The 27661-nt window shown below is 36.5% G+C and overlaps 1 protein-coding gene across 1 annotated transcript in view; it reads right to left on the bottom strand.

The window, feature by feature from the left end:
- The window catches only part of ITFG1 (integrin alpha FG-GAP repeat containing 1), a gene marked incomplete at its 5' end in the record, with an annotated part of 260202 nt that overhangs the window by 70013 nt on the left and 162528 nt on the right, over positions 1–27661 (bottom strand). Inside the window, 2 exons of the mRNA XM_079722990.1 lie at positions 19162–19270; positions 20821–20971. Coding sequence (XP_079579116.1) covers positions 19162–19270; positions 20821–20971 — 260 coding nt within the window. The remainder of the gene's footprint in view (positions 1–19161; positions 19271–20820; positions 20972–27661) is intronic.

Here is a 27661-nt window from a genome sequence, read left to right as displayed (position 1 = left end):
CAGAGGAAGGAACACTCCCAAACTCATTCTACGAGGCCACCATCACCTTGATACCAAAACCAGGCAAGGATGTCACAAAGAAAGAAAACTACAGGCCAATATCACTGATGAACATAGATGCAAAAATCCTCAACAAAATACTAGCAAACAGAATCCAACAGCACATTAAAAGGATCATACACCATGATCAGGTGGGGTTTATTCCAGGAATGCAAGGATTCTTCAGTATATGCAAATCAATCAATGCGATACACCATATTAACAAGTTGAAGGAGAAAAACCATATGATCATCTCAATAGATGCAGAGAAAGCTTTCGACAAAATTCAACACCCATTTATGATAAAAACCCTGCAGAAAGTAGGCATAGAGGGAACTTTCCTCAACATAATAAAGGCCATATATGACAAACCCACAGCCAACATTGTCCTCAGTGGTGAAAAACTGAAACTATTTCCACTAAGATCAGGAACAAGACAAGGCTGCCCACTCTCACCACTCTTATTCAACATAGTTTTGGAAGTTTTAGCCACAGCAATCAGAGAAGAAAAGGAAATAAAAGGAATCCAAATTGGAAAAGAAGAAGTAAAGCTGTCACTGTTTGCAGATGACATGATACTATACATAGAGAATCCTAAAGATGCTACCGAAAAACTACTAGAGCTAATCAATGAATTTGGTAAAGTAGCAGGATACAAAATTAATGCACAGAAATCTCTGGCACTCCTGTACACTAATGATGAAAAATCTGAAAATGAAATCAAGAAAACACTCCCATTTACCATTGCAACAAAAAGAATAAAATATCTAGGAATAAACCTACCTAAGGAGACAAAAGACCTGTATGCAGAAAATTATAAGACACTGATGAAAGAAATTAAAGATGATATAAATAGATGGAGAGATATACCATGCTCCTGGATTGGAAGAATCAATATTGTGAAAATGACTCTACTACCCAAAGCAATCTACAGATTCAATGCAATCCCTATCAAACTACCACTGGCATTTTTCACAGAAGTAGAACAAAAAATTTCAAAATTTGTTTGGAAAAACAAAAGACCCCGAATAGCCAAAGCAATCTTGAGAACGAAAAACGGAGCTGGAGGAATCAGGCTGCCTGACTTCAGACTATACTACAAAGCTACAGTAATTAAGACAGTGTGGTACTGGCATAAAAACAGAAAGATAGATCAGTGGATCAGGATAGAAAGCCCAGAGATAAACCCACGCACATATGGCCAACTTATCTTTGATAAAGGAGGCAGGAATGTACAGTGGAGAAAGGACAGCCTCTTCAATAAGTGGTGCTGGGAAAACTGGACAGGGACATGTAAAAGTATGAGATTAGATCATTCCCTAACACCATACACAAAAATAAGCTCAAAATGGATTAAAGACCTAAATGTAAGGCCAGAAACTATCAAACTCTTAGAGGAAAACATAGGTAGAACACTCTATGACATAAATCACAGCAAGATCCTTTTGGACCCACCTCCTAGAGAAATGGAAATAAAAACAAAGATAAACAAATGGGACCTAATGAAACTTCAAAGCTTTTGCACAGCAAAGGAAACCATAAACAAGACCAAAAGACAACCCTCAGAATGGGAGAAAATATTTGCAAATGAAGCAACTGACAAAGGATTAATCTCCAAAATTTATAAACAGCTCATGCAGCTCAATAGCAAAAAAACAAACAACCCAATCCAAAAATGGGCAGAAGACTTAAATAGGCATTTCTCCAAAGAAGATATACAGACTGCCAACAAACACATGAAAGAATGCTCAACATCATTAATCATTAGAGAAATGCAAATCAAAACTACAATGAGATATCATCTCACACCAGTCAGAATGGCCATCATCAAGAAATCTAGAAACAATAAATGCTGGAGAGGGTGTGGAGAAAAGGGAACACTCTTGCACTGCTGGTGGGAATGTGAATTGGTACAGCCACTATGGAGAACAGTATGGAGGTTCCTTAAAAAACTAAAAATAGAACTACCATATGACCCAGCAATCCCACTACTAGGCATATACCCTGAGAAAACCATAATTCAAAAAGAGACATGTACCAAAATGTTCATTGCAGCTCTATTCACAATAGCCCGGAGCTGGAAACAACCTAAGTGTCCATCATCGGATGAATGGATAAAGAAGATGTGGCACATATATACAATGGAATATTACTCAGCCATAAAAAGAAACGAAACTGAGCTATTTGTAATGAGGTGGATAGACCTAGAGTCTGTCATACAGAGTGAAGTAAGTCAGAAAGAGAAAGACAAATACCGTATGCTAACACATATATATGGAATTAAAAAAAAAAATGTCATGAAGAACCTAGGGGTAAAACGGGAATAAAGACACAGACCTACTTGAGAATGGACTTGAGGATATGGGGAAGGGGAAGGGGAAGCTGTGACAAAGGGAAAGAGAGGCATGGACATATATACACTACCAAACGTAAGGTAGATAGATAGTGGGAAGCAGCCGCAGAGCACAGGGAGATCAGCTCGGTGCTTTGTGACCGCCTGGAGGGGTGGGATGGGGAGGGTGGGAGGGAGGGAGATGCATGAGGGAGGGGATGTGGGAACAGATGTATATGTATGACTGATTCACTTTGTTATAAAGCAGAAACTAATAAAAAAGAAAAAAAAAAAGAAAAAAAAAAGATAAATGACTAACTATGAAGAATATTTACAACATATATCACAAACGATTAATTTCCCTAATATATACTATGGTATATTTATAAATCAATAAGTAAATGAAAAAGGACAAGGACCATTCATAGAAATAAAAATACAAATGGCTCTTGAACATATGGAGAGATGCTGAACTTTACTCAGTATAAGAAAAATGCGAAATAAGACAATACTTTCACTTTACAACTGGCAAAACTTAAAAAGTTTAATAATCCATTGGGTTGGTGAAGGTGTTAGGAAATGTGCATTCTCCTACACTGTAAGTGGAAGTTTAAACTGATATGATTTCTATGAAGGGACACCTGTTAAAAAGTTCAAAACCAGGCAGAATTAATCTAAGGTGTTGGAAATTAAATTAGTGGTTACCTGTAGGTGAACTGGGTTAGTAATGAAAAGGGTGGGCATGAGGAAGCTTCTGGTTGCTGGTATCATGTTTTTCCTGATCTGGGTGTACTTACATGTGTGCATTTACTTTGTCAAAATTTATACACTTGTGTACTTATGTACACTTTTCCGTAAGTATATTTCAATAGAGCATATTTAAAAAGTGTACATATATTATTTTTTAGTAATTCCGTTTTTAAGAATTTATTCTATAGGATATTCACTGTGGCGTTAATTATAATAACAAGAGAGTGAAAATAAGCTGGTATCTGTCAATAAGAAACTCATTAAATTATGTTGTATCCATACTACATGATACTATTCAGTAGTTAAAATGAGGTAGCTCTAGATTATATTGTTATGGTATAATCTCCAAGATATATTGTTAAGTGGAGAAAACAAAGTCTAGAACTACCATTTATGTAAAATAAAAGCATATAAACATATGTGCTTGTATGTGTTTAAGATATCTTAGACAGACACAAAGAAGAGGTTGCTTTTGGGGAAAAGAATTGGACCACTGGGAAACATGGGTAAAAAAGGGACTTACTTTTCACTATTAGACTCTTCTGTATTTTTTCACCATTTGCATGTACTACTTATTTTAAAAACAAATTTGTTACAGAAATAAAAATTTAGAGCTCTCAGATGAATATGTGGTAAACTGGACAGTGTTATGCTGGTGGGATATAAATGTCTATGACTGTTGGGAAAGGTAATTTGGCATTATCTATTAACACTAAAAACATAGCCCCTCAACTCATCAATTTCATGTCTATGAAATATTGGAAACTATCTATGTGTCCACTAAGAGAGAAAATGCTAAATAAATTATGGAACATCTACAGTACTATGGAATGACATGGAGCTATTAAACAATGAGAGAGACCTGTTAAGTGCTGACAGGAGAGGGTGTTTATACTCTCTTGCTAAGGTAAAAAAATAAGACAAAGGCAAATATGTTCAGTAAGATTCTATTTACAAATGTATGTGTTAGATGAATTTCATAGACATACTACTGAACAAAGAAGTCAGACACAAAGAGTACATACCATCTGATTACATTTATATGACAGTTAGAAAAGGAAAAACTAATCTATGGTGACATAGATCAGAACAGTGGTTATATTTTTGCAGGGGAATATGAAGGACCTTTCTGGGGTACTGGAAATATTTTATCTTGATTGGAGTGTGGCTACAAGGGAGTATATCTATGTAAAATCTCACCAAGCTATACGCTTTAACCTTATTTCCTCTGTACACCCACTGCTACAACTTTCTTTCTACTGTCTTATCAGCTCACACCTGGATGACTGGTGTATTCCAGTGGTTACCCTCAGCCTGACCTCTCAGGTCAGAACATCTATTTCTTTTGATGAACGTCTATTTTTTTCTTCTGAACACTGCTGCAAAATCCATCTTCTTAAACTATACATTTGATCATAGACTCTCTTTGATGAAGAGAGTAAACAGTAAGTGTGATGGTAAATTTTATTTGTCAACTTGACTGGGTCATGAGGTGCCCAGATATTTGGTTAAATATTATTCTAGGTGTTTCTGTAAGGGTGTTTTTGGATAAGATTAACATTTAATCAGTAAACTGAGTAAAACAGATTGCTCTTCATAATGTGTGTGGGCCTCATCTAACCAGTAGAAGGCCTGAAGAGAACAAAAGCCAGACCCTCTCTTGAGTAAGAATTCTCCTGCCTGATGGCCCTCAAACTAGAACATCAGCTTTTCCTGCCTGATGAACTGGACATCAGTTCTTCCTGGTTCTACAACTGCCTGCTGGCCTTTTGACACAAACTTGGACATTGGCTCTGCAGATTTTGGACTTGCCAGCCTCTGTAACTGCATGAATTAATTCCTTGTAATAAATCTCTCTCTCTCTTTTTCTCTGTATTCTATTGGTACTGCTTCTCTGGAGAATCCTGACTAATTCAGTAAGTATCTTCAGTTATTGGGTCACTGACAAAATCTTTTCTTTGCCATAGATGCCCATTTAACAATGGATACTCTCAATATTCTCTCTTATTAATCTTCAAAACAGTATCAGAAGATGAGTTAGTTTCTACTTCTTACTATCTGCTCATTCTTTATTACTGTGATCATGGCCTCCCCCTCCTGGAATGTTATACCACTATTCATTTTGGTTTGTCCAAATCTTAACCATCTTTATTTATTTATTTATTTATTTATTTATTTATTTATTTATTTTATTTTTTGCGTTATGTGGGCCTCTCACTGTTGTGGCCTCTCCCGTTGCAGAGCACAGGCTCCGGACGCACAGGCCCAGCGGCCATGGCTCACGGGCCCAGCCGCTCCGCGGCATGTGGGATCTTCCCAGACCGGGGCACGAACCCATGTCCCCTGCATCGGCAGGCGGACTCTCAACCACTGCGCCACCAGGGAAGCCCTTAACCATCTTTTAAGGATCTACGTTCTCACCCATCATCTTCACAGAAGCCTTCTTTGATCTTAATAATTTTTTAGCACATAAAATTCCATTCAACATTCTAGTATACAGTTCGTTTCACTGTCCTTTAGCTGTTTTACATGCATACATCTTCCTCTTCCAAGTATACAGATTCCTGTTGATAGCAATGCTTACTACATAAATGGATAGATCCTCACTGAGAAAAACTAAGTAGTAGTCAAAAGTGAAGATAATAATGTGAAATGTGGGAGAATATACTGGATGTAGTGACTATAAGTGCTAATGAACAGATCTACAGTATCTCCCAAACTCCCTTCACACACACATTTTTGTAGCAACTCTAGTGAGATGTAATTCACACACCATAGCATTCACCCATTTAAAGTGTCCTATTCAATGGTTTTTAGTAAATTCCCAGAATTGTGCAACCATCAACACAATCAATTTTCATCACCACAATAAAAAAAACCCTGGGCCCTTTAGCTATCATGCCCAATTCCCAACCCCGGCCCAAAGCAACCACTAATCTACCAATCACTTACTATATATATTTGTGAATGTTCTGAGTATATGTTATAGAAAAAACTTAAAAATATAAAGGAATAAAAAGAAGAAAAAAAATCACTTTAACCCAACCATCCAGATACTGTTACCAACTAGGTGTAAGGTATTACACTGTCATGGATTAAATGTTTGCAAGTCTCCCGCCCTCTGCCCTCCTCACCCCCCGCCAAAGTTCATATGTTGAAGTTCTAATCCCCAGTGTGACTGTATTTGGAGATGGGGGCCTCTTAGGAAGAAATTAAGGTTAAGTGAGGTCATAAGGGTGGAGTCCTGACCTGGCAGTATTAGTATCTTTAGAAGAAGAGGCATGAGAAAGCTTGCTCTCTTGCTCTCTCCCTGACAGGCACAAAGAAGAGGTCATGTGAGCACACAGCAAGATGGTGGGGGTCTACAAGCCACGAGAAGGGGCCACAGAATGAAACCTGCCTTGTTGGCACCTTGATCTTGGAATTCCCATTCTCCAGAATTGTGAGAAATAAATTTCTGTCATTTAAGCTGCCCAGCCTGTGGTACTTTGTCAGGGCAGTCTGAGTAAACTAACATATAAATACTTAAAAAAAAATTTTGTTTTTACATAAATGAAATCATTCTAAATACAATTTTGTAATCTTCTTTTTGGTTATGTAACACAAACTTTCCCCATGTCATTAAATGTACTTCTACCACATAACTGTATGGTATTCCATTGTATGTGTGGATGGATATATACATATATGTACACACACCATTCTCCTCATTAGGATATTTAGGTTCTCCACCACCCTATAATCCAAACTTATTTCCTCTTAAAAACATCACTAGGAAGATCACCTTTATAGACATGGTGCATCATACACAAATCTTTGGCACATCTCTGATAATTTCCTTGGGATAAATTCACAGAATATAATTATTTCTGGGTTTAATCTTAAAGCTGTCGGCATGTATAGTAAAACTATCCTCCAGAAAGGTTATCAAGTATCCTTTTAGAAAACATTGATGTTTTGATAAATGCCAAACTCTGAACACGAATTTGCTTTCATATATGCTCTTCCTTAATCCTCACAGCAAGGCTGCGAGGTAAGTCTATTTACCCTCCCCCCCACCACCCTTTTTTTTCAGAAGCAGAAACTGAAGCTTGGGGGACTTCCCTGGTGGAGCAGTGGATGAGACTCCATGCTCCCAATGCAGGGGGCCCAGGTTTGATCCCTGGTCAGGGAACTAGATCCCACATGCATGCCACAACTAAGGAGCTGGCGAGATGCAACTAAGGAGCCTGGCTGCCACAACTAAGGAACCACTGAGCCACAACTAAGGAGTCCGTGAGCCACAACTAAGGAGCCTGCCTACCACAACTAAGACCCGGTGCAACCAACCAACCAACCAGATAAATAAATAAATATTAAAAAAAAAAAAGAAACTGAAGCTTGGGTCAGTACATTACTGAAGGTCACAAAGGGAATGGCACTCTTTTGAAAGACCACGTGGTCACTAGACAGTAATTCATTTAAAAAACACATTATACTACATTTGTAGATGGGAAATCAGTGAAACACTGGATTATTTTATTTTCTTACAAGATTGAATGTCTGTAGTTTATTTAGCATAGTTGAGAGTATTTACTCAAAATTACATAATAGTCTCTTTCATTCTGTATACAGCAAGCTAAAAATTGGGTTCCTGCATCTATTTTGTTTTTTACGACTTCTTCTATTAAATTTCAAGTTTCATATTACAGTGTATAATAGGATCAAAATGATAAGGTTTAAATGTATCATACATATCATACATATATGTCATATGTATTATACAGGTATATATACCTTGTTTTATTGCACTCTGCATAATTATCCTTCTCAGATACTGTGTTTTTTTTTTTTTACCAATTGAAGGTCTGTGGCAAAGAGCACAGCTTTTAAAAAATACTTTTCCAGACTTTCCAAATGTTTTACAATAGGCTGCATTATTTTTGTAATGAGAAAACAAAATACCAAATCAAAAATTTACAAATAAAAAAGGAATAATGCCTTAAAATTCTCTTGCGTAATCAAAAAAGAAATATGCTTTTACAAATGTCACCCTGAAATTACTATTTTAAGACTCCATAATGTCAAGCTTATGAACAAGTAAAAAGTATCAGTAGTCTCGTAAATCAGTGCAAGAATGTAATTTCCCCAGTGACATCGAAATAAAAATTCCAACCTTTGTGCTTAAGTTAGGAAAAAAAAAAACCCTAAGTGCTCCAAGGCAGAATTTATTATTACAGCAAAAGCTTACTTCCTAGAAGTGGACAGTTTATTTTTTGCTTAAAAGCATATGGCTATAAGTGCAGTAAAACATTTTTCTTAAGCAACTATAACAAAAACTGGGAAGGGCTAAAACACATAAACAGCCCGTTATGGGAAAGGGAAATTTAACAGGACAGATACTGGTATACATTTTCAGCCTCCTACTATTTGTGTTTTCCGCCATTGTGAGCTTCTTGAGGGCAAGTACTGTTTTCCATTGTTTGGTTTTTAAGTATCTCTCTGTTTCTCATTTCAAGTGTCAATAAATGTTTTCCTACTAACTAGGTGATATCGACTGATCCACAGACTAATTTTTAGAGGTTTAAGGATTCTAACCATTTCATAAACTTTTGTAATTAGTATCTGTAACCATATTATAAAGGTCTATATAAGACTTATAGCATTTTATAATGTCTTTTAAAATAAACTGCTCTAAAAAGTAATTTCTAATACCCCTAGACTTTAAAAACCAAAGTTGTTTAAAAAAGATTAACGAAATTTAAGAAGACAGCCTATTCACAGAGTTAAATAAAAAACTGCAATTAAAATACTTAATAAGCTATGTGAACTACTGGTTACTAGACTAATTAGTTTAAAACATGACTCATGGGATGTGCAATTCATAAGTTTTCTTTAAAATGACAATGCTTAGGATCTTAACATTTCATGTGAAAAAAACACTGTATATCATAGCCCATGTATTCTTTTTTTATATTAAGTATTTGCTTTATTAATATGCTCTAAATAACTTTTTAATTGATACATTGTCATTGGTTTTTTTTATTCCCCTTTGCAGTACATGAATGTATTATAGTCTTATTTTAAGTGTCTAGGGCTGAGAGGAATCTTGTAATCAACTGGTATGAATCATTCATTTTAGTGATAAGGATTTCTGGGCCAGAGAGGTAAATGTAATATTAGTGACCATGCTATCCAAATTCTAATCTGGCTCTATTTTGGTGTATCACACTGCACTCCTGTCTTATGTGTCCTGTAGTGAATTTCACACATATGTGCATGCATATATACAAACACACACACAACTTGTGTACATAATACAACTCCATGAAACCACACTAAAAAATAAATCAGTGGTTTAAAAATTTATGCTATAATAATATGTTAATTTTTAAAATATTAGCTTTAATTTTTAATATTATCTGATGCTTATCATGTCTAGGTAAAAATCCACAAGAAAGGATGGATGGAATAAATTTGTTATTTTTAATGAGCAATTTTTATTTTATACTTTTTTAACTTTTCATTTTATTTTGGAGTATGACCGATTAAAAATGTTGTGATAGTTTTAGGTGCACAGCAAAGCGACTCAGGCATACATATATATGTATCCATTCTCCCCCCAACTCCCCTCCAGGCTGCCACGTAACATCGAGGAGAGTTCCCTGTGTTATACTGTAGGTCCTTGTCAATTATCCTTTTAAAATATGGCAGTGTGTGCATGTCAAACCCAAACTCACTAACTATCCCTTCCCTCCACCTTTCCCTGTCCTGTAACCAAAAGTTAATTCTCTAAGCCTGTGAGTCCATTTCTGTTTTGTAAATACGTTCATTTGTAGCATTTCTTTTTAGATTCCGCATATAAGTGATGTTGTATATTTCTGTTTCTCTGTCTGACTTACTTCACTCAGTATGACAATCTCTAGGCCTATCCATGTTACTGCAAATGGCATTATTTCATTTTTTATGGCTGAGTAATATTCCATTGTATATTTGTACCATATCTTCTTTATCCACTCCTCTGTCAATGGACATTTAGGTTGCTTCCATATCTTGGCTATCGTAAACAGTGCGGCAATGAACATTGGGGTGCATGTATCCTTTTGGACCATGTTTTTCTCTGGATATATGTCCAGGAGTAGGAACGCAGGGTCATATGGTAGTTCTATTTTTAGTTTTTTAAGGAACCTCCATACTGTTCTCCATAGTGACTGTATCAATTTACATTCCCACCAACAGTGTAGGAGTGTTCCCTTGTCTCCACACCCTCTCCAGCATTGATTGTTTGTGGATTTTTTGATGATAGCCATTTTGACTATGAGGTAATATCTCATTGTAGTTTTGATTTGCATTTCTCTAATCATTAGCAATGTTAAACATCTTTTCATGTGCCTCTTGGCCATCCATATGTCTTCCTTGGAAAAATGTCTATTTATGTCTTCTGCCCATTTTTTTTTTTTTTTTTTTTTTTTGCGGTACACAGGCCTCTCACTGTTGTGGCCTCTCCTGTTGTGGAGCACAGGCTCCGGACGTGCAGGCTCAGCATCCATGGCTCATGGGCCCAGTCGCTCTGCGGCATGTGGGATCTTCCCGGACCAGGGCACGAACCCACGTCCCCTGCATCGGCAGGTGGACTCTCAACCATTGTGCCACCAGGGAAGCCCTGGGCTGTTTGTTTTGATGATATTAAGCCTCATGAGCTGTTTGTAAGTTTTGGAGACTAATCCCTTGTAGGTCACATCATTTGCAAATATTTTCTCCCAATCTGTGGGTTCCTTTTCATTTTGTTTATGGTTTCCTTTGCTGTGCACAAGCTTTTGAGCTTAATTAGGTCCCATTTGTTTATTTTTGTTTTTATTTCCATTACTCTGGGAGATGGATTGGAAAAGATATTGCTGCGATTTATGTCAGAGAGTGTTCTGCCTATGTTTTACTCTAGGAGTTTTACCTTTAGGTCTTTAATCCATTTTGAGTTTATTTTTGTGTATGGTGTTAAAGAATGATCTAATTTCAATTTTTTACATGTAGCTGTCCAGTTTTCCCAGCACCATTTGTTGAAGAGACTGTTTTTTCACCACTGTATAGTCTTGCCTCCTTTGTCATAGATTAATTGACCATAGGTGGGTGGGTTTATTTCTGGGCTTTCTATTCTGTTCCATTGATCTACAGTTCTATTTTTGTGCCAGTACCATACTGTTCTGATGACTATAGCTCTGTAGTATAGTCTGAAGCCAGGGAGCCTGATTCCTCCAGCTCCATTTTTCTTTCTCAAGATTGCTTTGGCTATTCGGGGTCTTTTGTGTCTCCATACATATTTTAAGATTACTGTTCTAGTTCTGTGAAATATACCATTGGTAATTTGATAAGAACTGCACTGAATCTGTAGATTGCCTTGGGTATTACAGTCATTTTCACAATACTGATTCTTCTAATCCAAGAACATGGTATATCTTTCCATCTGTTTGTTTCTTCTTTGATTTCTTGCATCAGCGTCTTATAGTTTTCGGAGTACAGGTCTTTTGTCCCCTTATGTAGGTTTATTCCTAGGTATTTTATTCTTTTTGATGCAATGGTAAATGGGATTGTTTCTTGAATTTCTCTTTCTGATCTTTCATTGTTAGTGTATAGAAATGCAACAAATTTCTGTTTATTAATTTTGTAGCCTGCAACTTTACCAAATTCATTGATTAGCTCTGGTAGTTTCCTGGTAGCATTTTTAGGATTTTCTATGTATATAATCATGCCATCTGCAAACAGTGACAGTTTAACTTCTTCTTTTCCAACTGGATTCCTTTTATTTGTTTTTTGTTCTCTGATTGCCGTGGCTAAGACTTCCAAAACTATGTTGAATAAAAGTGGTGAGAGTGGGCATCCCTGTCTTGTTCCTAATCTTAGAGGAAATGCTTTCAGCTTTTCACCATTAAGTATGATGCTAGCTGTAGGTTTGTCATATATGGCCTTTATTATTTTGAGGTAGGTTCCCTCTGTGCCCACTTTCTGGAGAGTTTTAAATCATAAATAGGTGTTAAATTTTGTCAAAAGCTTTTCTGAATATATTGAGATGATCATATGATTTTTTTTTTTTGGTGGTACACGGGCCTCTCACTGTTGTGGCCTCTCCCGTTTCAGAGCACAGGCTCTAGACGCGCAGGCTCAGCAGACATGGATCACGGGCCTAGCTGCTCCGCAGCATGTGGGATCTTCCCGGACTGGGGCACAAACCTGTGTCCCCTGCATCGGCAGGCGGACTCTCAACCACTGCGCCACCAGGGAAACCCGATCATATGATTTTTATTTTTCCATTTGTTGATGTGGTGTATCACAATGATTGATTTGCAGATACTGAAAAATCCTTGCATCCTTGGGATAAATCCCACTTGATCATGGTGTATGATCCTTTTAATGTATTGTTGGATTCGAATTGCTAGTATTTTGCTGAGGATTTTTGCGTCTATGTTCATCAGTGATATTGGCCTGTAATTATCTTTTTTTAGTGGTATCTTTGTCTGGTTTTGGTATCAGGGTGATGGTGGCCTCACAGAATGAGTTTGGGAGTCTTCCTTTCTCTGCAATTTTTTTAGCCCACGTATTCTTAAAGATATTTAAAGTATAAACCTTGGCTTCTAGCTTTGTGATTCAGTTTACATTAGCTACTTTACACAAATGCCAAAACCAAAAAACTGCAATAATTGTGCATAAATACTGTAACACCAAACCAATATGCAGGTTGGGACAAGGATGACTAGAATAAAGTCAAAGCTATAAAGGTCAATGTTGTATAATGGTTTTAGTAGCATTTAAAATGAAAAATCCTTGCCTGGATTATGGGTGACTGTTCACATTCAGTCTCTGAAAATGTCTTTAGTTTTTGTTTAAGACACATGAATCCTAAGCAAATATCATAATCAAGTATCACATGTGAAATAAAGACCCCCATCCCACCCATTCTTGTCATTTAGACATTATTTTAGACTCTATATGGAAAACTTCTTTTGCCTGTTATTGATTACCTACCTTTCATTCATTATTTTTTAAATTAAAAAATCCTATGCTTAATAAAAGATATTTTAAGACACAACAGTACTCAGAAAATATATTAGCCTACGTACAACTTTCTGAAAATCTCTTGAGGAAGCATTCCATCAAAAGAAATAAGGATTAATCTCCAAAATTTATAAACAGCTCATGCAGCTCAATAGCAAAAAAACAAACAACCCAATCCAAAAATGGGCAGAAGACTTAAATAGGCATTTCTCCAAAGAAGATATACAGACTGCCAACAAACACATGAAAGAATGCTCAACATCATTAATCATTAGAGAAATGCAAATCAAAACTACAATGAGCTATCATCTCACACCTGTCAGAATGGCCATCATCAAGAAATCTAGAAACAATAAATGCTGGAGAGGGTGTGGAGAAAAGGGAACACTCTTGCACTGCTGGTGGGAATGTGAATTGGTACAGCCACTATGGAGAACAGTATGGAGGTTCCTTAAAAAACTACAAATAGAACTACCATATGACCCAGCAATCCCACTACTAGGCATATACCCTGAGAAAACCATAATTCAAAAAGAGACATGTACCAAAATGTTCACTGCAGCTCTATTCACAATAGCCCGGAGCTGGAAACAACCTAAGTGTCCATCATCGGATGAATGGATAAAGAAGATGTGGCACATATATACAATGGAATATTACTCAGCCATAAAAAGAAACGAAACTGAGCTATTTGTAATGAGGTGGATAGACCTAGAGTCTGTCATACAGAGTGAAGTAAGTCAGAAAGAGAAAGACAAATACCGTATGCTAACACATATATATGGAATTAAAAAAAAAAATGTCATGAAGAACCTAGGGGTAAAATGGGAATAAAGACACAGACCTACTTGAGAATGGACTTGAGGATATGGGGAGGGGGAAGGGTAAGCTGTGACAAAGCGAAAGAGAGGCATGGACATATATACACTACCAAACGTAAAGTAGATAGATAGTGGGAAGCAGCCGCAGAGCACAGGGAGATCAGCTCGGTGCTTTGTGGCCGCCTGGAGGGGTGGGATGGGGAGGGTTGGAGGGAGGGAGATGCATGAGGGAAGGGATGTGGGAACAGATGTATATGTATGACTGATTCACTTTGTTATAAAGCAGAAACTAATTAAAAAAAAAAAAAGAAATAGGAATTCAAGTGAAGAAAGGTAAAGATGTGGTATATATGTAAATGGTGACAATAAAGCCAGTAAAACTTGTTAAGTTTAAACAATCATTGATAACACGGTTGTAACTGTTACCAAATCAGTCATCCAGAAATAAACTTCCACATTATTTCAACAAAATCTGGAAGAAAGCAGGAAAATAAAAGCTTTTGAAAGATCTCATCTTATTTGGGTAGTGAAAGGTGAAGATACTGTTACAATTTTAAAAATCCAAGGAAATACGGGTCCACATATGCTTGTTAGAAATTTGCGTTAAGTACTAGTAGAATCAGAATGCAGAACCTCTAATGTATCTGACAGGAATAAGAGAAAAAAATTAGAGCTAGGAGCTAGTTCTGATTCAGGGGAGCTAGGGAACCCCTCCAATTCTGCAACATACAGAGTCCCCTGTGTGGAGAGCATTCTGTAGATCTGTGGTGTTGCGGGCATCAGTGAGGGAACAGGCAGAAGGATAGTATTACCTTTCCCTAGCCACATACAGAAGCTTAAGTACCCGAATTTCCTTAACTAAGACAGTGACATTTAACATAGGCTGGTTTGAGCATTAGAGTAACAGTTACTTTAGAGCAAAATCAACTCTGGACATTGTAGATGGCTTTGAAAGGGTAATTATATACTAGTAACTGTCTGCTTAAGGAAAACAAGTAACAAAGGAAAGAGTGGAAGAGCATCTCAAGACAACTAGAAGGTTATTTTTCACAAATGATTGCTCTAAATTATCTCATTACCCATGACCTTTCTATAAAGCATGTTATTAATATTTATGTTAATATCTATAAGTGCAAAGTTATCTTGCTTTCTAAAACTAAAACTTCCTGCACCAAATTGGCTATCTCTGGGTCTGAGTTTGGTGATGTTTGGAGAAAACTTTCCTTGTGATACTGTTAAGGTGACGGCAGTGCTACCAGTGATACCCATCCTTGACTTAGGTTAGGAAGTTACAGGCCACAGACTCTCAAGAGACTCTTGGGTTTTAAAAATTTTTACGTGTAATTTTTCAAACATAAACAAAATTAGAAAGAATAGTATCAGGAATCCCACTCATACTTCACACAACTTCAACTGTCAGCAACACATGGCCAAAGTCATTTCACCTATACTCCATTTCCCACTTGCCTGTATTAAAGAAAAACCTCAGATATGTCATTTCATTTTCAAGTAGTTTGTTGTATCATTACTTAATTCTTTAAAGAAGCTTACTTTTTCTTGAGCAGCTCTGAAATAGCCAAATAATACCCCCTTCAAAATCATAAAGAACAGGAGACAGTCATATGGATAAAAAGTACAGAAATGGTTAGACTCATAATACCAGTATTCTGTGGCTGCAGTAGTAATGAAGATGGGGAGATACTCTTAGTTCATTCAAATAAGAGTGAATTTGCTGGTTAGAAAAGAAAATTACATTTTCTGTCATTTTCATTTCTCAAAATAAATCTCTCAACACTCATTCATTATTCTGTCGCTTTTCTGTGTTCAGCTATTTATGACGGCTTCAAAACTGTAATAAATATTTATACGAAATACTGTGTCATTTCATTCACAAATGAACAGATATGGCTGTCTTGATGTCAACTATAATAACAGTGACACAAAAACAGTTACCTTTCAACATCAATTCATGATAAAACTCTCAGCAAACTAGAAATAGGGGAAACTTCCTTAATACAATACGGAGCTAAAAAGCTAGTATCATTCTTAATGGTGAAAGATGGAATGCTTTCTCCCTAAAATCAGAAACAAGGCACGGATGTCCACTCTCACCAATCTTATTCAACATACCAATAGCAATGGAAAGTCTACCTAGAAGAAGAAAAAGAAAAAAAAGGGCACAGATTGGAAAGGAAGAAATAGAACTGTCCCTCTTTGCAAATGACAAGATTTTGTATGTAGAAAATCCCATGGAATCTAAAAAAACCCTCCTGGAACTAATAAGTGAGTTGAGCAAGGGTGCATTATACAAGATCAAGAAACAAAAATCAATTGTATTTCAACACACTAAAAACAAACATGCGGAAACTAAACTTAAAAACACAATAACATTTATAATCACATCAAAGAAAATAAAATACTTAGGCATACACTTGACAAAACATGTACAGGATCTCTACGATGAACATAAGTGTTAGGTGGAGGAGATGGTAGATGGCTTGCATGGTTGGGAACAGGTAACAGTGAACAAATAAGTAACTATACTGAGGAAAATGGGAGTTAGAGAAGATGTCTACAAACAGAAAAGATTGGAAGGAACTCTTGAAATGCTGTGTTGGATTAGAAATGGAAGTAATGGTATGAATTCATTGTTATATATATAAAATAGTTTTAGGTATGTATATTTGTGTATACAAATATATGTGTTGTATACACATATATGTGTTGTATACAACACATATACACATATATGTGTTGTATATAACACATATTTAGGTATGTATATTTGTGTATACAAATACACGTGTTGTATACACATATATAAATATACAAATATACGTATATATGTGTTGTATATGTGTGAGACATTACTTGTATTTCTTAGTTCTGTCCATTGAGGAAACCTAGAAGAAATAACAGCCCAGTAGCAATGAGCACAATGAGCACCCAGAACTGTGTTTTAAAATACCATCCTCTACTCAAAGGAACCAGGGCTCCTTGAAGAAAGAGATCAGATTCTAGACTTAGGACAAGGGAGGTAAATGATGCACCTGGAATATCTTGTTTTGCCAGAGCACATGTCAAAAAGATAAAGGAGCCAGTCTGAAGGAGCTCCTACTGCCCTCACCGGGATCAATTTTAACATTAAAAGAAATGATATTATTTATTGAATAAGATACAAATACACAGATCTATACTGATAAATGAGATAAGTGAAAGATCTTCCTTAGATTAGAATGCCAACTAAAAAATGCAGGGGTGTTGGAAATAGAATCACTCTTTGACACCTATCAAATAGATGGTTGATTCAGGCAGGAGCTGTCAATGGACTCTAAGGCTGGTAGGTAGAAATTTGATATGGAAAAGTCTATTAAGGTAATATCAGAATACCCCTCCACAAAATACTAATCAATTACAAAGGGGGAAATAGTGAATTTAAGGTGGGGAAACCTAGTAGTAGTGATCAAGATGACCAGATAATCAAGGTTATCACCAGGGTGGTTGGACAGGTCAACATCACATGCTTACTGATTTGATGTACTGAGAGGCCACAGCATTGGTTCCACTAAATTCCATGTAGTGGAGTTTCTGCAAAGAATGTGTATCCTGAGCTGGGTAAAGAAGAAACAGGATTATCCTACAGAATGTAAGGCCTGTATTCTTTAAAACTGATAAGGACATGAAAAGGAACTGTTCCAGATTGGAGAAGATGTGACAGTAGGTATTCCTTGACAGACTTCTGGGTCAGAAAGAAAGAAGCCATTGTTGGGACAGCTGGCAAAATTTGAACAGGGTGGTACTGTTGTACTGAAGCTGATAATCTGCTTTGGAGAGTTGTACATACGTTATGCAGGAGCATGTTTTACTCTTTGGAAAATGTGTGTTGACAGAGAGGATACAAAATTAAATGTTATAAATCACAGAAAGATCCTTTTTGACCCACCTCCCAGAGAAATGGAAATAGAAACAAAAATAAACAAATGGGACTTAATGAAACTTAAAAGCCTTTGCACAGCAAAGGAAACCATAAACAAGATGCAAAGACAACCCTCAGAAAGGGAGAAAATATTTCCAAATGAAGCACTGACAAAGGATTAATCTCCAAAATTTACAATCAGCTCATGCAGCTCAATATCAAAAAAACAGACAACCCAATCCAAAAATGGGCAGAAGACCTAAATAGACATTTCTCCAGAGAAGATATACAGATTGCCAACAAACACATGAAAGAATGCTCAACATCATTAATAATTACAGAAATGCAAATCAAAACTACAATGAGATATCACCTCATACTAGTCAGAATGGCCATCATCAAAAAATCTACAAACAATAAATACTGGAGAGTGTGTGGAGAAAAGGGAACCCTCTTGCACTGTTGGTGGGAATGTAAATTGATAAAGCCACTATGGAGAACAGTATGGAGGTTCCTTATAAAACTAAAAATAGAACTACCATATGACCCAGAAATCCCACTACTGGGCATATAACCTGAGAAAATCATAATTCAAAAAGAGTCATGTACCACAGTGTTCACTGTATCTCTATTTACAACAGCCAGGACATGGAAGCAACCTAACTGTCCATCAACAGATAAATGGATAAAGAAGATGTGGCATGTATATACAATGGAATATTACTCAGCCATAAAAAGAAACGAAATTGAGTTATTTGTAGTGAGGTGGATGGACCTAGAGTCTGTCATACAGAGTGAAGTAAGTCAGAAAGAGAAAGACAAATACCGTATGCTAACACATATATATGGAATCTAAAAAAAAAAAAAAGGTCATGAAGAACCTAGGGGCAGGATGGGAATAAAGACGCAGACCTACAAGAGAATGGACTAGAGGACATGGGGAGGGGGAAGGGTAAGCTGTGACAAAGTGAGAGAGTGGCATGGACATATATACACTACCAAATGTAAAACCGATAGCTAGTGGGAAGCAGCCGCATAGCACAGGGAGATCAGCTCGGTACTTTGTGATCACCTAGAGGGGTGGGATAGAGAGGGTGGAAGGCAGGGAGATGCAAGAGGGAAGAGATATGGGGATATATGTATATGTATAGCTGATTCACTTTGTTATAAAGCAGAAACTAACACACCATTGTAAAGCAATTATACTCCAATAAGGATGTTAAAAAAATTAAATGTTAATACTTAATAGTAATAATAAAACATACAAAACAAATACTCACCAATGACTTTAACAAAATAAGCATCTGCTTCAAAGTTATTTTTTAGTGTATGGATGGCAAAATCATTCTTTGTATATCCTTTACTTAGTACTACAATGTCCAAGATTCCCTGGAAAAAAGATAAAAATGGTAAGAACAAACTACTAGACTGAATGAAAAAAATGATGAAAATGCATGATATGTTTACCATGTAAATATAAACCTTATTTATTCAACTTGATGTTTAAAATAAAAATAATATTAAAAATAAAAAAACTTGAATATTAAAATATAAATAAAATGAAAAACACCTATAATTTTAATCTCTGAAAATAACTGTTAGCATTTTGTACTTCCTTCCAGTCATATCTGCATGAAGTTTTAAAGGTCTGTGATATGGAGTACCAAAGTGTTTCCAATCATCAGAGAAAGAAGGTACCTTTTCATCTGCCCTGGCCCCCATTATTTTTTTTTCCTAAAAAAGTGGGAAGCTTTGTTAATTTTACTGGGGGTAAAAAAGGTGTGTTCATTTAAATTTCCATTCTGCTGACTCTTAATGAGATTGATCATTTATCATATCTTTTCATATGTTAGCTACTTGTGTTTTTTCTGTAAATTGCCTTAATCATGTTCTGTTTTTCCAGTGGGAGTTTTTGGTGACTTGTATCAGTTTGAATAAACCCTTTCTATGTTAAGGATATTAATTATTTAATTCTTTCATAGCTAATTTATTTCCCAGATTTAAACACATTTTAAATTTCATTTATGATATTTTTGTGTACAGAAATTAATTGATTTGTAGTTAATTCTCTTGATTTTCCCTCTTGTGATATTTTTACCAATTACTTTTATGCTTGGAAATTGCTTCTGAAAAGTGAACGAACACAAGATTTGGTAGCAGAGAGACAGAGGAAAATAAGGACTTGGATAATTCATATAATTGAGAATTAGCCTCTTATAAAAAAAAAAAACCAACCTACTGGGCCTAGGGTTGGACATAATGTCTTGATGGAGATTTAACGTTTTAAAATAATCAAATTGTTTTACAAGGATATACTGTGACATATTAACTCTGGAATTTAACACATTTTTATCATAATTTATTATTTTTCTGAGTGATAAACTGGCTTTCTTTTAAAGAACAAAACAGCTTGGGAGATTCTATTTTCCCTCAACAATGCCCAGAAGCACTTGATAAACTGGCTTTTGACATTAGAAAGAAGAAAACCAGGGCCCTGAGCGCCTTTCCCAGGCCACCTGGCAACTGAAGACAGTCACAAGAATCTGTGGCAATAGATGCCAACTCTAGTTCACTAGGTTAAGAGAGAGTACACACTGACCCCATTCTTCTGTGATCTTGTGCAGGTTTAAGGGTCTGTTATATGTTGGCTGTCCTTTTCTCTACTCGTGCACATGCACAGTTGCTGTGAGCATGATTCTCTAGTGGTTTAATCTAAACAAGCATAAAATTAGATAAAAGCATTTTCATATTTCACTGTACTGATCAGTCAGTGGTATCAATAAATGTGTTCCCTCTGTCATTTAACATTAAAGGGAGCTTTCTTTAATTAACTCATTTGCTTTCATAATCTCATCTACATTTTCTGGTCAAATAGGGTGAAAGTGAGATAAGGTGGACGGCAGTTAGATTCCAAACACACAGAAGAGCTCTGAACTCACATCTTCGTAAATATCAAAGAAGGTGGCAACCACTGCATCTCTGATTTGGTTTAGGTCCATCAGTTCCCAGTAGACTTTAAACATACGACGTGCCCCCTCACAGCTTGCATTATTACAAGGGACATTCTCCAGTAAAAAGGCCTGCTGATTGCTGTGAGACAAAGGTAATGGCATTTAGTTAATATAACATATCAATGCTGAGTAGCATCAGCTATGCTGTATTTACTAGAATCAAAGAGATGGTAAATGGTATACACTTAAGTAATGTGAAAAAAATCCCTACATCTTACTAATTATTGTCCTGAGTCATAAAAAACGTAAATTGTTGGCTATCGTTTTTCAGCCTTTGGCAAAAATCCTGAGGTTAGTCAGTTGTTGGCCTCTCTCTCCTCTTTTGTGATTTCCAAGTCCATCTCTCCGCCCTTCCTTGCTGCTCCACAGCCATCGACCCTGTGTTTCATTACTGAGTTCCTGGACACTGTCATCATCCCTTTAGATTTGTGTAACTCCTTAGGTAAAAGTCTGAATTTTAAATAGAGATTCCTGACATCCCCAAGTCTTGTAAACCCAAAGCAGTAAATCTACAATGATAAAATTTGAGCTTCCTAAACAGACAGTAGTATTGCTGAGCACCTCTCAGATAAAAGATAGAAAAAAAAAAAGTGTTGTACTTTGCATAGCTATGAAGTCCTCCCTTTTGAATCCTACTCTATAGGCAAAGTGGTGATGAGTTTAGATTTTGGAACCAGATTACCTGGATTCAAATTCTGGCTCTGTCATTTAGCAGTTATGTGACCTTAAACAAGTTATTTAACCTCCTGAAGACTCAGATCCTTATTTGTAAACTGAGTAACATGAGTACTTAAAGAATTGTTGTAAAAAAGAAATGAAATACTGCGTGCAAAATACTTAGAACAATTCCTGTCATCCACTTAGATCTTAGTAAAAGTGTTTGTATTATCATCACTCTTATGTAGTGCAACACCATGCCACGTAAAAATATTTTCTTTAAATACAGAAGTAACTTTTGTAAATGGTGTGATTTGATGTAATGGCTCCTATTTATAGGCATTTTCTAATATTTGCATTCCTTCAGGTCCCTCTATTTTACATAGAAAAATAATAAGCTAAAAAGCTTAAATTTTATTACTGCTCAGTTTTCTCTAATAATTATTTTAAATAAAACTATAAAGACAGATTTCTTTTTTTCCATATGAAAATATTACTTTGGATATTACTTTAGGTCTGGGCAATTTGGAAAAGAAAAAAAAGTTCTATTATAAGAAAGGTAAATTTTTCAGTGTTCAATAGAGGTAAGGAAACATATGCAAAATATTCAATTTCCTTGATGTACTTGATATATGATTAGCTTCACATTATTTTTCTAGATAAAAAATTCCAGCACAAATAGTTTAAACTCCCAGATTATAACATTTACATGGAAAACTTTGAGGTGGCTTTGATCAAGGCCTAACATATAATAGTGTTATTCCACTAGAAGGAATAATGATTTCTTCTTTGTCTCCTGTCTAATAACTGATTTTAAAATTCTAATTTGTAATACTTTTTCCAGGTAATTTACCCATCCTACCTTTGTAGCTAAACAATTTTACTAGATATTTCACAGAAATGAAGAACACTGTATTTTGTTGTTAGATTATAGTAAAACATGAGAACCAGTGATAAAGGTGGCCTTTTTTTTTTTTTGGCTATGCCATGCAGCTTGTGAGATCTTAGTTCCCTGACCAGGAATCAAACCTGGGCCCACGGCGGTGAAAGCACTGAGTCTTAACCACTGGACCGCCAGGGAATTCCCAAGGCAGCTCTCTATAATCTTTTATAACCAATGCATCACACTGGCAACGTTTTGAGTGATCATTTGCCACTGGTTTCCCTTTTCACAACAGGGATGAAAGGATTTCATTATTGTATTATAACTCTGGGCACAATTTCAAATACACAACATAAGCTACAACAAAAACTCTAACTGCAGTTGCATAATTTGTCATTTTAATTTTTGATATGAGTTTGTAAAGATTATAAATGCCATGCACCACGGTTTTTGTCTGAATGCTCACGAAACAGGTTGGTCTTATACTCTGGAACATGGGGTCTATAAAATTTCAGTTCTTTTAAACTCCACTGAGCCCTACAGGTAGAGCCCAACATCTTAACTATAGAAAAAAAATTCCATTTAAGCCCAGGAAGAAAGAATTCTGATTCATTTGGTTTGGAAACCCTTGGGGAGAAACAGTCTTGCTTCTTTTGAGTCAACTGCTCTATGTGTTTTTGGCAATTACAACTGATATAACTTTTAAAACTTTTTTTTTTCAAAACTATTGCAAAAGTTATTATAAAATTCAAGTAATAGAGACATTTAAAAAGTTGAACTACTCCTTTCCAGGGAAAATCACTGTTAACAACTTGGTGTGCATCTTTCCAAACCTTCTTCTGGGAACATACAAATATTTAAGTACATATATCCTTCAAAAAAAAAAAAAACCCAGTTGGGTTCTACTATACATATTATTCTGCAACTTTTTTCTTTCCACTCAATAACATAGCATACACATGGGGAAAAGGGATACAACCTGAATGAGGACTTCTGAAATCTATTTTGAAAACTCCCACCAGAGAAGTTGTACCAATTTATACCCCCCAGCAGCAGCCCATCAAACTGCCTGTTTCCCTACATGCTCATTCCTTTCAATGCTTACTCCATTATACAGCTATGCCATCATTCGTTTTAACACCCTGCTATTGATAATCAGGTTGTCTTCAATTGTTCCCTACACACACACACACACACACACACACACACACACGTTATTTTTCCTTGAGAATTTGTATAAGGATTTCCAAATTAAGTCATCTGGTCAAAGGATATGTGTATTTTAAATGTGGATAGTAAAGCTAAATGGCCTTCTAAAAAAATGTACCAATTTATACCTCTAGTAGTGTACAAGTATATCCTTCTTCATATCTTGCCAATATTAGTAACACTGCTTCTTATTTTTGCCAATTGGGTAGCTTAAAAATTACCTCATTCTCCTGATTACATGAGAAAAGCTGAGTATTACTTTAATGTTTATTATCTATTGATATTTCTTCTAAGAATTGGCACTTAAATTTTTTAAATAATTGGATTTTAGATCTCTGATTGTTAAGGACATTAGCCCCTATCTGTTATTCTCATATTCTTATTTGCAAAATGAGTGTTAAAACAGTACAGAAATAGATACATAGATGTAGAGAACAAACTTATGGATACCAAGGTGGGGGGTGGGATGAACTGGGAGATTGGGATTGACATATATACACTACTATGTATAAAACAGATAACTAATGAGAATCTACTGTATAGCCCAGGGAACTCTACTCAATGCTCTGTGGTGACCTAAATGGGAAGGAAATCAAAAAAAGAGGGGATATATGTATATGTATAACTGATTCACTTTTGCTGTACAGCAGAAACTGACACAACATTGTAAAGCAACTATACTCCAATAAAAATTTTTAAAAAACCCAACAGTACATTACCTCAAATGGCTGTTGTAAGGGTTAAATGAGAAAATACATGGTAAATGGTTTAATATAGTGCCCAGTACATAGCACAACACACTTGCAATATCTGCTGTTATTATTATATGTGCTGTTATTATTACTCTGATATGTTATAAACATTTCACCCCAGCCTTTTATTGTTTTTAAAATTTATGGTTTCTTTCACTAAAAGGTTAATAATACTTATATACTCATTTATGTCAATATTTTTCTCCTGCTCTATAAGAAATGTTAATGTCCATCAGGCAGATGGAAATAACACCAGATGAGTATCTGCACTTACACAAAGGAATGAAGAGCAGTGAAAATGTGAAATACGTAGGCAAACAGAAAAGATTTTCTTGTTATTTAAATCTTTAAAGATAACTGATAATTAAACAACACAGCATGGTGTTAATGACATAAGCAGATGTAAAATGTAAGGTTTCCTCAAAAAACTAAAATTTGAACTACCATATAATACAGCAATCCCACTTCTGGGTACATATTGAAAAGAAGTGAAACCAACATCTCAAAGAGATATCTGAACTCTCATGTTTGTTGCAGTAATATTCACAATAGTCAAGATACGGAAACAATCTAAGTGTCCATCAATGGGTGAATGAATAAAGAAAATGTGATATATACATACACTGGAATATTCAGCCTTAAATAAAGAAGAAAATCCTACCATTTGTGTCACCATGAATGAACCTAGAGGACATTATGCTAAGTGAAGTAAATCAGAAACAGAAAGACAAATACTGTATGATATCGCTTGTATGTGGAATATAAAAACATTGAACTTATAGAAATTCAGACATGCTGAAGAGGCAAGAGACCATTGTTTCAGGGTGTGTGAGGAGAGGGGATTCCTTCCCTGTGTGCCCACAGAAGGCAGGGCACTGCTTAAGTGAGGTCCAGAGATGGGCACGAGCTGTGGCTATTGGCTCGGACCCCAGAGATGGGCATGAAATGCTAACACTGCTGCTGCCGCCACCAAGTATCCTGTATGCAAGCACAGGTCACTATCCACCGCCCCCCACCAGGAGCCTGTGCAGCCTGCCACTGTCAGGGTCCCGTGATCCAGGGACAACGTCCCCAGGAGAACACAGGTGCATCTCAGGCTGTTACAACGTCACGGTGGCCTCTGCAGCCACAGGCTCGCCCTGCATTCCAATTATGACTACCGTACCCCTCCCTCTCCCCGGACTGAGTGAGCAAGAGGGATCTAATCAGCCGCTGCTTTAACTCCCTCCTGTCTGGGTGGGGAACAGATGCCTGAGAGTGCCTACACGCAGAGGTGGGGCCCAAATCAAAGCTGAACCCCAGGAGCTGTGCGAACAAAGAAGGGAAAGGGAAATTTCTCCGTGCAGCCTCAGGAGCAGTGGATTACACCTCCACAGTCAACTTGATGTACCCTGCATCGGTGGAATACCTGAATAGACAACGAATCATCCTAAAATTGAGGCGGTGGACTTTGGGAGCAACTGTACACTTGGGGTTTGCTGTCTGAGGCTGATTTGTTTCTGATTTCTATGTTTATCTTAGTTTACTTTTTAGTGCTTGTTATCATTGGTGTATTTGTTTATGGGTTTGGTTGCTCTCTATTTTAGTATTTTTTTAATTTTAATAATTTAAAAAAGTTTTAAATTTTTTCTTTTCTTCTCCCCTTTCTTCTGAGCCATGTGGCTGAAAGAGTCTTGGTGCTCCGGCCTGGTGTCAGACCTGAGCCTCTGAGGTGGGACAGCCGAGTTCAGGACACTGGACCACTAGAGACCTCCCGGCCCCATGTAATATCAGCAAGAGTTCTCCCAGAGATCTCCATCTCAACGCTAACACCCAGCTCCACCCAACGGCCAGCAAGGTCCAGTGCTGGATGCCCCATGCGAAACAACAAGCAAGACAGGAACACAACCCCACTCATTAGCAGAGAGGCTGCCTAAAATCATACTAAGTTCACAGATATTCCCAAACACACCACCAGACGTGGCCCTGACCACGAGAAAGACAAGACCCAGCCCCACCCACCAGAACACAGGCACCAGTCCCCTCCACCAGGAAGCCTACACAAGCCACTGAACCAAGCTCACCTACTAGGGACAGACATCAAAAACAACGGGAACTACAAACCTGCAGCCTGTGAAAATGAGACCCCAAACACAGTAAGTTAAACAAAATGAGACAACAGAGAAATATGCAGCAGATGAAGAAGCAAGGTAAGAATCCACCAGACCAAACAAATAAAGAGGAAATAGGCAGTCTACCTGAAAATGAATTCAGAGTAATGACAGTAAAGATGATCCAAAATCTTGGAAATAGAATGGAGAAAATAAAACAAACATTTAACTAGTACCGAGAAGAACTAAAGAGCAAACAAACAGTGATGAACAACACAATACATGAGATTAGAAACTCTCTAGAAGGAATCAATAGCAGAATAACTGAGGAAGAAGAATGGATAAGTGACCTGGAAGATAAAATAGTGGAAATAACTACCATAGAGCAGAATAAAGAAAAAAGAATGAAAAGAATTGAGGACAGTCTCAGAGACCTTGGGGACAACATTAAACACACCAACGTTCTAATGATAGAAGTCCCAGAAGAAGAAAAGAAAAAGGGTCTGAGTTGAAAACTCCCCTAACATGGGAAAGGAAAGAGTCAAGTCCAGGAAACACAGAGAGTCCCATACAGCATAAATCGAAGGAGAAACATGCCAAGACATATATTAATCAAAGTATCAAATATTAAATACAAAGAAAAAATATTAAAAGCAGCAAGGGAAAAGCAACACATAACATACAAGGGAATCTCCATAAGGTTAACAGCTGACCATTCAGCACAAACTCTGCAAGCCAGAAGGGAGTAGCAGGACACATTTAAAGTGATGAAGGAGAAAAACCTACAACCAAGATTACTCTACCCAGCAAGGAACTCATTCAGATTCAATGGAGAAATTAAAACATTTACAGACAAGAAAAGGTTAAGAGAATTCAGCACCACCAAACCAGCTTTACAACAAATGCTAAAGGAACTGCTCTACGGAGGAAACATAAGAGAAGGAAAAGACCTAAAATAACAAATCCAAAACAATTAAGAAAATGGTAATAGGAACATACATATCAATAACTACCTCAAATATAAATGGATTACATGCTTCAACCAAAAGACACAGACTGGCTGAATGGATACAAAAAGACCTGTATATATGCTGTCTACAAGACACCCACTTCAGACATCGGGACACATACAGACTGAAAGCAAGGGGATGGAAAAAGATATTCCATGCAAATGGAAA

This window comes from Hyperoodon ampullatus, assembly GCF_949752795.1.
Source record: "Hyperoodon ampullatus genome assembly, chromosome: 18".
NCBI classification, from domain to species: domain Eukaryota; kingdom Metazoa; phylum Chordata; class Mammalia; order Artiodactyla; family Ziphiidae; genus Hyperoodon; species Hyperoodon ampullatus.
This window is presented reverse-complemented; position numbering and strand designations above follow the sequence as displayed.